The sequence below is a fragment of the Brachionichthys hirsutus genome, unplaced genomic scaffold (assembly GCF_040956055.1).
Source record: "Brachionichthys hirsutus isolate HB-005 unplaced genomic scaffold, CSIRO-AGI_Bhir_v1 contig_196, whole genome shotgun sequence".
Taxonomy (NCBI): domain Eukaryota; kingdom Metazoa; phylum Chordata; class Actinopteri; order Lophiiformes; family Brachionichthyidae; genus Brachionichthys; species Brachionichthys hirsutus.
The window spans coordinates 342,417-353,469 of record NW_027180355.1 but is presented as its reverse complement, the minus strand read 5'-3'; the positions used below and the strand labels follow the sequence as shown (position 1 = coordinate 353,469).

General features: G+C 40.5%; 1 protein-coding gene across 1 annotated transcript; it reads left to right on the top strand.

The window, feature by feature from the left end:
- The first annotated feature begins 1,173 nt into the window (after positions 1-1,173).
- On the top strand, positions 1,174-10,381 carry LOC137913978 (semaphorin-7A-like). The gene is made up of 14 exons (XM_068757597.1): positions 1,174-1,270; positions 2,151-2,284; positions 2,376-2,435; positions 2,510-2,608; positions 2,790-2,898; positions 3,359-3,466; positions 3,547-3,689; positions 3,810-3,988; positions 5,048-5,144; positions 5,548-5,743; positions 6,585-6,700; positions 6,906-7,051; positions 8,543-8,607; positions 10,026-10,381. Exons 1-14 carry the CDS (start codon positions 1,174-1,176, stop codon positions 10,379-10,381), a joined length of 1,905 nt encoding a protein of 634 aa, XP_068613698.1.
- The last annotated feature ends 672 nt before the right edge of the window (positions 10,382-11,053 follow it).

The following is an 11,053-nucleotide window of genomic DNA, read 5'->3' as shown; positions in this document are numbered from 1 at the left end:
AAAAGTGAATCCAATCTTGGGGATGCAGATTCTTCCTCCACTTCTTCGTTAGTCTTTGTGAAATGTTTTATAATATCTTGAAATATAATAAATGGCTAATTAAAATGAAAAACGTGTTGCATAGTTATCTGTGCATTCTGTGATTTTGACGGTCTGATCTGTAGAACACTTTGTCTTGTGGGCATGTAGAGAGATGGATTCTTTTTCTGTGCTCTTCCAGAGGTTCTGTCCATTTTTCTTTTCTGTCAAGTCTTTAACTTGTTTTCCAAAGCTAACAGGGTGTGAAACACTGCACATATTTTCGATTGAGTCGAGCTTATCTCTGATTTTGGAATAAATAAATAAAATCATCATGACTTATTTTTAACAGAAGATATTTTCCTCCCAAGTAGTGTGTTTAAGTTTGAGCGTTAAGTGATTGGTCTTCAGTGATTCAGATTCAGTCAACGCTGCCATCTGCTGGATGTTTAAACCACCGATCAGCATTTGTAGGCAATGAAATTACAATATATACGATGTCAAGCTTCTAGCTTCTAGATTGTGGAACGCAGACAGTGGAAAGGGGTTACTTGATCCTCAAAATCCCATTTAAAAAACAGAAAAAACAAATAAATAAATCATGTAGGCTCTACTAAACACCGGAGCACTGATCATCGTCTGATCATCATGTGTCTATTCTATTTATTTTATTTGCAGGATTAATGAGGATTTGTTTAAGGACACATATGACTTATAGCCCTGATAAAAAACGGGTCCAACTAAAAAACAAAAAAGATACATGAAAATGGACTTCTCTGGCTTTTAACACAAATTTATTGGACAGTGTCAAAAGTTTGAAAGTCTCAAAACTAATTGTAATTTTAATTGCAGTTTAAATTTATAACCGTGAGGAAGGTATGGCGGTAACGGTACGTATTCATAATGAGGCCGCGCCAGTCCATGAGGAGGAGGATTACTGCTCCGATGTGTCAAATGGTGTTGAAGTTGCTTCTCAAACTACTCTCAAAATAAACACCTTTTTTTGTTGTTTACTTTTAACACGGAAATGACAGGAGAGGCGGGGCAGCTAAATTAGGAAAACAGGAATACACAAATAGCTCAAATGAGATCCGCCCCGGCGCGGCGCTCAGAGCCAGACGCACACGCACACGGAGCGCGCGACGCACGGACGGAATGCTTTTCTATACGGCGTGTTTATTATTGACATGCCTCAACAGTCCGACAGAGGCAGACGCAACGCAGCAACCCAGGATGATATTCACGGATAAAGGTATGAACGAGTTCGGATTCTGGGTCAACTTTAAAGCGCGCAGAAATGTGACGTGGTTAATTACGGGGGAGGGAACGTTTACTGGATAATCTGAATTTGTTTTTTTAATTAAAAAAAAGACGAGTCCCGGTCGGGAAACGGTGCAGAGCAGCTCTTAAAGCGCAACTTTAGTCACGTGATTCTCATCAACGGCGCCCTGACAGGTTCAATGATCTGATCAAAGGAGAACCTTGGTCTGATGGCCGACTGGTCTCATGCCTGTTCGTGTGCGGGTTAGATTCGGTCGTTTTGGTTCCATGGCAACCATATCTGAGGTGGCACCTTTTGGTTCATTAGTGCGTCACCCATCCCTCCTCATGGACTGGGACTACCTCCGGATGACCACTCTAGCGCTGCTGGACTTCCGAGGAGGATGTTTACAAAGTTAGAATCCTGGTGCCTCGGATAATCTCTCGCTGTTTGGGCCTCTGCAGCCCCAATTACGGGTTCTAAGGGTCCACATGCATGTTGATCTAGGAGGTTCTGGGTCTGTGGTGGACCAGGACACGGGTAGATTTTTACCACATTTGTCCTGTAAATGCATCCCAAAATGTAAACCGGTGAGCATTCACCTCCCTGCCAACTCGCCATGCGGACTGTTCATGATAACATGATGCTTCCCAGGTGTGGCGTTCTTGCTGCTGATGAGCTTGTCTCCATGGAAATGGACGTTTTAGATCAGTTAGAATAGATAAAGGCTTTGTGATCATTTCTCTGAAAACCAAAGATTGCAAAAAAGTTTTAAATGTGACCAAACCTGTCATGAAAATAAAATATGAAGTCATGTTTGCAGTGAATATTTGATTAAATCTGTTTGCTCATCAACATTGTTTCATCACAGAGGTTGCAATGAAACATTTGCCTCTTCCTGAGCACCATGCACCCGTGTGGATAGTTCTGGGAGGAGACTCAGACACCGTCACAGCTGCTGGACAAAAACACCTGATTTCATTCACCTTTGAAAATCCCCAGAAGGTAGCAAATATTTCTAACATCACATGACTCGGTCTCCCTGTAAAAATCTGAACGATGTGGAGAAAGTGATTTGATGTATTTCTCTTCACAGGCTCCGGTGGAAAGGCGTCCAATATGGGAAGACTGTACAAGCACTAGCCTTCCACAAAGCGTGAGCAGTAAAACACAACAGCACTTATGTTGGTTCAACCTGACTGAAGCATAATGTCTACCTGCGTCATTTAGATGTCCAACTATAACATCACGGTGATCCATGAGAGGAAGAATGACCAGCGGGTGTTTATGTGTGGGACCAACGACCTGAAGACGGTGTGCTGTGACATGGTAGGATGCTGCGACGGTGTGCTGTGACATGGTAGGATGCTGTGACATGGTAGGATGCTGCGACGGAAGATACTGAACTGGATTACTGCACGGCTTTATCAAAAGATAAATGATATCACATTTGTGCCATCAGTGACGGAGCAGCGATAAACTTCTGAAGGCATGTTGTGTTTTCTTTTAGAATTTGTCGGAACAGTCGCCTATGAGCACACCCTCCGTAAAACTAAGGAGCATAGCAGAAAGCATAGAGGAATTTATCATAAAGGGCCGCGAACCTTCTGCACTTGTTGGTGAGTTTGTTTTGATTTCTGTTGCTATTATTGTTATGCTTTATGCAGTCATGCAAACTTCTGAAAACCTTTTTGAAGGGTTATCTTTTGAAAATATCGCCCTGAAGATGACTGCACGCTTCACTCTTTGAGCAAAAACCAGGATTGATGCAGCATTACTTTGATCGTCATCCATCCAGATGCTTTACATAAGCCAGTTCTCAGTGACTTTTTTCAGATCCGTGTGCAAACGGATCATTTTCACAGATAACAGTTTGTTTTAGTTGAAGTTTAGTTCCACTCCTAAAGGAAGCAATGTTTTAAGAAAATTTGCCCATCAGTCTCAGATCAAGTGGAAATGTGATTATCGTGAAACCTTTTCATCTTGTCACTTACAAAATGAATAATATAAAACTGGATTTAAATTGCACACTAATGATCCTTCCGTGATGTGGTGCTGTCATTTATTCTGTCTTTGCAGAATCCACAGGAAGTGCAGATCTGTACCTTACTTACTCTGGATCTGGAGAATATGTTGGCATCCACAAGTTTGGTGGGAAACGAGTAGGACCAGCAAGCCAGAATAAAGGTGTGTGAATGGAGATAGAGCTTCTTTTTTTTTTATTGCTAAGGAGACATATTTGTATTATTTTGTTTCTCTGTCCTCAGAGCAGCATTATGTGGGCTTGGTGGTCAGCACACGTAAAGACGATCCCCTGCAGGATAAAGTGTATGCGTTCTATAATGAGAAGAATAGAGACACAGACCTGTACAGTTCCATGTGGCTTCCTTTTGTGTCACAGGTTTGCATGGTGAGGCCTGTAAAACACATTTTACACCATCAAATATGTGCAGTAAATTTCTAGTGTAAACATTGAATGTAACCAAATACACTGTGTTTACTAATCATAACATATGCATTATGGATTCAGGCAGATATTGGTGGCCCCAAGAGCAACCTGCAGTTTACCTGGACATCCCAGATGAACGCCAGGCTCTTCTGTGGCGACCCACACAGCAGACAGCGCTTCTCTGAGCTCGTAGATATCGCTACTGTCCATGCAGACCGGTGGCAGGACACCAGAGTGTATGCACTCTTCAGAAATGAATGGTAGGACTTCATCAGAGTTCATGCAGCAAAAAGAAAGGATGTGGACAGTACCGTGAGTTTGAACAAAGTTGGGTTAAATTAGGTTATCTCAAAAATGAAGGGCATTTTAAAGTGGCATGTGTAATCATATCTAAGCATTAGCTTAATCAAATGTACAAAACCTTTCAGCGTCCAAAAGCTGGAGGAAGGGCAGCAGGGTGGCGCAGCGGGTATTGCTGTTGCCGCTCAGCAAGAAGGTTCCGGGTTTGATTCCCCCCTGGAGCTTTTCTGTGCTGAGTTTGTATCCTCTCGCCTTGTCTCCGGGTTCTCTGGCTTCCTCCCACCACCAAAAACATGCAATATAGGTGAATTGGTCTAAATTGTCCATAGGTGTGTGTTTATCTTGTCTTTTGTGTGGCCCTGTGATGCGGTGGCGACTCATCCTGGGTGTATCCCGCCTCTCGTCGGTTGTCAACTGGGATAGGGATAAACGGGTGAAGGCAAAATGATTATGGTGGTCTCTTCTTCAAGAAGATGAATGAATGAATGAATGAATGAATGAACTGAGCCACAGCGATGAAAACCTAAATGACTCATTTTCTATTAAATTGTGGGCACCTTTCAATGTAAAAGTCTGTTTTTGTGATTGTTTATGAATTTATTGGATATGTAGATTGCATATATATTTTTACGGTCAAACTTTAAAATGAGAGATTGCTCTCAATGCCCTGTCCCTTTTAAAATAAAGGTTGCTTTGTTGCTGATGATGCGATGATGTGATGGGAACAAACACAAAAAATGTACGAAGAGAAACTTTATTTTAGAAAACATGCAAACCTTTTTGATTATCTTTCCGTTCACTTCAACTCTTGGTCAGACTAAAATTAATTCTCTCTTATCCGTTTGAGCACTCAGTTTTCACTTCCTCTAAATGTCACTTCCTTTTTTGTTAGACTCACTTCCTCTCTGTTTCTTTGCTGTCTGCTCAGCATGGTGGACTCTTTGCTGTCCCCATGACAGTCTCGTGTTGTTACAGACGTCTCTGTGTGCGGACTACATGACCTCTGTGTCTCTTTGCAGGTCTATGACCGCTGTCTGTGTCTTCACTATACAAGATATTGACCATGTTTTTACAACTTCCCCATTTAAAGGTGGCCAAAGGGATGGTCCTAGAGCGGTATGTGTCATTTATATTGATTTGACCTCACAAAATATAAACAAAGGCCTTTCTTAGAAAATATAGCCCTTCTGCCAGCAACCTGTAAACTGTTGTAATGTTAGCATTAACTTTGATCTATATAGCTGTCAAATGCATCAAAGACGCCCTTCTAGTTTTTAAACGAGAGAGCTAGAAACATCGAAATAGATAGAATGAGCTCATTAGCTTCGCTAGCTAACACTCATTTACCAATTGTGGCTGTGTAGAAGTAAGAACCCTGTCTGAAATCAAGTTAATCAAATTATGCCATTATGGTTACGCAGGGCATGCGTGCAATGCACAAATGGAACTCTCTACAGGTGTCGCCATGGTAACCGAGTGGTCAGTTGCAGTACTAAAACATACATCCTGTTTCGTTCAGTGTGTTTCAGACAGCACAAAGATCCCTTTAGACGCCCTACGGATGATCAAGGAGGCTTCGGAGATGAAGCAATGGGTCCAGCCCGAGAAGGACTTCGGTCCACTACTGTTTAAGCGCCACGTCTACACTCATATAGCCGTGGACACGTTCCAGCACAGGAGGAACGACGAGTACCCTGTCCTGTTTCTGTCTTTAAGTGAGTAGAACAGTGATTACGATCACAGCTAGTAAAACATTGTGTTGCAATAGAAAATGAAAAACTTTAATGCTATTTTTTTGACATTTTTAAAGAAAATATTTGGATTCAAGAAAGTAGCTGATTAAACTCTCTAGAATGGGGTTTAAAAATGGCCGTTGAAATTTGCTGGACAGAGCAGAACTCGCCCACTATGGTTGTGGGTGTGACTTATTCAGCGAACTCATGACTCATATGTTGACCTCAATTTGCCACCAAACCCACACACACACACACACACACACACACACACACACTATTGAACCACTTCCTGTAAAGGTTGCTGTTATGAGCCATGTATGTCATCTCACAGAGCAAAGACTAACATTCTAGTAACTGGAATATGGTTTCTGGTTTTATTTTGGGGGTTTCAGTCATTTTGCAAAGGCAGAAATGCACTCTGTGGTAATATCTTATGGGAAATGAGTTACACAAATACACACCGTACCACACACACAGCATTATCAGAATTAGACGAGTAACCAGCCTAGTAACTTTAAACACTGAAGATCACACAACAAATGGTCAACTCTGAATAGCTCATGAACTACAGTGGAAATACTCATTATTGGTTTGTCCCATTTAGTGTCATTTACTATTTTACATGCTTTTGTTGTTTGTGTTACATTTTCATGAAAGCAAAAACGCCATCTTTCCTTTTTTAAGGGATGGGTTTTACTGGAGCAGTCATTTAAAGTGATTAAACATGAGATATGAGAGCGGGGTGTGAGCTGAGATGATTTATTCACACAGGTTTGAGTATTGAGTCATCCTCATTTGTACTTTCCATGTCTTAAAACAGATCATGGTGGGATACACAAGGTTATTAACAATAAAAATCAGACCTTCGTCATTTCGGAATATCAACCTTTTGACAGTAAAACCCACATCCTGAGCATTCTCCTGCATCCTTCTTCAGTGAGTAACACACATACCCACTTCACTGAGGGGAGAAGTATCTTGACAGTTAGTTAAATGACGTACACCTTAAAAGAAAATTCATCAAGTTTGATTTTTTTTTTTTTACTAAATCTAGCATTGTCCATGGGTGATTGTGGGCTAAGAAAAACTTCATCAAAGAAGTAGTACAATGAGATACTCTGTGTACTGTGTGTCCTTATAGAGGAAGCTGTATGTTAACTCCAGAAGTGAAATGATCCAGATAGATGTGGCGCACTGTGCCCAGCACGGAGAGACCTGCGAGGAGTGTGTCTTAGCTAGAGACCCCTACTGTGGCTGGACCGGCAGCCACTGCTCCCCTGAGACACGGTATGACCAGCATTATTGCACCTTTACTTTTAAATTGTCCATTACAAAATGATTTCTAGTGCCTTTCACACAGTCCTGTAAATCCTAAAAAAAGCCCAGAAGCCATTTAAAAACATTTCTGAAAATAAACACTGCAGTGTCGGCGTGGATGGAAATACTATTATCTTGTATCAACATTGGATAATCTTCTGCATTTGAGCAGAGCACACGTGGTTGTCATGAGGTTGGCAGCTAAACAATGATCACATGATTTTGCTGAGCATGATGTACTTTATGGTTGTAAAGTACAGCAACCCTGAACTGTTGAACCCTGACGTTCTCATAATATATAAAGAGATTTCCTTTATAGATTATGAGAAATAAAATGTAGACATTTTCTTTTCAGAATATTTTAGCAGGAAATGTGAGTTTTAAGTAAAAATTGTTCTCTCTTGAGGAAAGAGGATTATTGCAGATCCTTCAAGAGGGTGTCATCATAACCGTACAATATTTTATCCTAATGAGAACTTTTACAATTATTTTTACTGTAAACATATAGGCTTTGCTATTAATATTAACCTCATCTCATGACAGCCCTGTGTCCCCAAATAAAGCACTTGGATTGACTGCATGAATAACATGCTGGTATTATTGGTAAATGATCACTTTAAATGTACAATTGCAGTCCAGCTAACCGGCGGAGAGCCTCCAGCTTTCATTAGACTTGACATTAACTTCCCTTCTGAACCTGACTAACTGCTTTCTCTGCAAGCAAGTAAGGCTTCAATAAAAAGAACTCACGCTTGTCTGCCCAAAAACCACATGATCTACATAAAGAGTAATGCACCCGCATACACACCTTCTCTGATGTACGTTCACTTTGATTGCATAAGGCAACACAGAACCCTAAAGGCTGAATCACAATGTTCTGTTTGTGCAGGAAGGATATATCAGTCAGAAGGACACATGCAGATGTGCGTGTTCTGAGTAATAATCTGGCAGGCAGCACATCAGTGCAATGCTCTGACTGTCCCGCTGAGCCTGATTAGATTATATACAGGTTTAGATTCGTGTAGGATCGAATGAGAAGCACCAAAAAAACCCCAAAAAAACCCCAATGTATTCAACAATTCCTGAATGATTCCAGTTTCATTTGAATTGTAAGCTTTTTCTTTGGGAAATAATCAGGCAAAATAGGAAAGCAATGAGAAAATAAGATAACGCTTGTTGTAATGTTCAAGCTACAGTTGGGTTGTTACCTGAGCAAAAAGCTTTGGCGATTATTTCAGAAACAAACTTGGAGGTGAGACCATGAGAAGTTTCCAGTTCCCGAGAGCATAGAGGAAAATTAGAATTGGAAGGCAAATCGATAGTATATTTCCAGAACTGAAAGCGATGCTTTACTGTGGGTTAGAATGATGCATTAGTAGCTTGAAACCATTTTAAGAGTGTATTGTGATATAAAACAAGCTAACAAACATCTGCTTAATAAAAATGTATATCCATTCACAGTGGTGCAAAGCAGGACGTTGTCCAAGGGGACCACGCGATCTGCAACGATCACGTTCTCGGAAAAGGTATGAAAATGCGTGACATTAGGTTAGATAAAATAGTGTTATTGACCAATAAATGATGTGTCTGTCTACAGCTCAAATGTTTGCCATGCTTTATAAGGTGTGTCATAAAACAAGAAGCTACACTCTTTTATAGCTCTTGTAAATTAATGTACTCGGATAATAAGAGCTGCTTGTTATCATGTTAGTTTAATATGATCAGATATTCAAATGTTTGTCATGGTTACCGCACGTTTGCTACATGCTGATTACAAGGGACAAAAAAAGAGAGAATGTTTAAGTAAAATGTAGCCAGGGTGATTACATTTCCTGTCTGCCTAACCCAGATGACTCAAAACAGCATTGCCACATGAGTGAATTTAGTCATCGTGGGCAATGACTAAATTCCTTCTCATTTCCTTCTGCAAATTGTGAAATTGTTCTTTGTAATTTGTAAAGGTTTTTTTATTTTGCAGAATAGTATGTCACAAAGACCGAGTATTTGGGGAAACACCCAGACAAATGTGATACAATTCCTCTAAGACTACTTTAAGATCAGCTCATTTTCATAACCTTCATCTCAGTGCGAGGAGGTCCCCTTGAACAAGGCACTAAACTTCCCAAAATGTCATCAATGTACTAACCCTGTCAGCCCTTGATAGGGAAACACTTTTCTCATAGTGTTTTACATAATTTGTTGTGCAGTAACCGTGTGGAGGTTGGGAGCGGCATTTGTATGTGTTCTAATCAGGTTTGGCAAAGTTGCCTTCCAAATACAGTATTTTAATTTTAAGGCACTGTAGGAACACCACATCAAGCCCATTGTTACCCTGACGTAAGTATGGTAGCGTATATCTTTGAACATAATTAATAATTCAGGTACGTGTTTCTGCTGAAACTGTCAGTTGGGCTCCACCAGCACCTTTCCATTCTCTAACTTCTGTCTGCAGCTTGTCTCTGAATCTCCATGTTCTCAAACTGATTGAAATGTTCAGGGGATTTATTTTTGTCTGAAAAGTTGCAGCATGTTTTTGGCAACCAGGTACCTCCTCTGTCGTAAGGAAATCGAGTCTGAGTCTCATGTCTGCCTAATCAAGTAAAGCTCATACTTTCAAAAAACTGTATTTATTATGCAATGGAGGCTTGCTTTGCTCTTATTACAATAAGAGTCTATTGCTGATATGTCAGAAAAAATAACAATAAAAGTGCTTAAACTAGTTTTTATCTACCCAGATTTGACTTGGCCTTATAGGAGTTTATCTAATGGAATAAATGGCTTTATGACTCTCCCAGGCAGGGCCCAGAATGTAGTCTAGATTATTGTCAAGTTACCTTAATGTTTGTATATGTGTACCACAAGGGTTCATTCCTTGTCCTCTTGTATTTATCACCATCTCTGTCAAACAAAACATTTATCTTTTACTCTTGTGTTCTTCTCTCAGTGTTTGCACCTTCCACTGATGGACAGCCCAACAAGGATGTTGTCACTATCAAGCTTCCCACTCACTCCAAGTATTTCCTCCAGTGCCCGGTCTCATCCCATCATGCCAAGTATACATGGTATCACAATGAAAGTCCCACACAGTGCAGCTCAAGGGACCACCAGTGCCTTCTTCTGATCAATGGCATGGGTCCTGAGCAGGAGGGAAATTACACATGCGTGTCAAAGGAGATGGGCTACAGCAGAGTGCTGGCAATCTACCAACTGCAACTGAAGAGCAGAGCAGCAGGACTTTCATCCAGCCCACAAGTCTGGCTTTCCCTAACAGTGATTTTGATCAAGAGTTTGTCCCATTAGTCATAGTTCAATACAACCCCAATTCCAAAAGTGAAATGTTGTTTCAATGGTTTCATATTTTCAGGTTATTCTCCATCAATTCCAATACGATAAATAATTCTGATAATGTTACTCATAAATTATACCCGAGTGTCAGAGGTCATCGTCACTGCAACATCATTACGTTCTTCCATGTTTAACACATCTCAGATACTGAACTGGTGAGACTAATCTATCTTAAAACTATGCTAATAGCAACGATCGCTACAACAAGGATGAAGATGTGTGTGTCTGTGTGAAGTGTATATACATTCAAGAGTTTATAGCTTCTCATCAACGTCCATATCTGAATTGTTGCAGTCCACCCCAAGCTCAATGAGCTTTTTGATACTGAGCCTGTCATCTGTTGTTGCAGTGTGACAAGAAACTCTCTCATGCTCATATAGCCGATTAAATGCTAATGATTTTTATTTTATTTTAAATGAATCACCACATTATCTGTCGTCATGCAGCACCAGCAAGACTGCCGAGCTTATCTTTAAATTCAGTTCTGTTGAAATATGCTACCTGTTTTGCATCGGTTTCCTTTGATGTGAAATTGGAAGTGAAATAGTTGGACTGTTCTTTCTTGTCTTGCAAACTACCTCAGACTACAGTACTTGCTTGATGGGCTTTGATAAATGGGATGCAAAA

Bases quoted from the DNA above. Each gene is read 5' to 3' on its own strand.
- LOC137913978 (XM_068757597.1), top strand. From the start codon at position 1,174: ATGCTTTTCTATACGGCGTGTTTATTATTGACATGCCTCAACAGTCCG. The intron at 5,744-6,584 runs GTGAGTAGAACA...GTCTTAAAACAG, and splicing joins TGTCCTGTTTCTGTCTTTAA to ATCATGGTGGGATACACAAG. The intron at 6,701-6,905 runs GTGAGTAACACA...GTGTCCTTATAG, and splicing joins TTCTCCTGCATCCTTCTTCA to AGGAAGCTGTATGTTAACTC.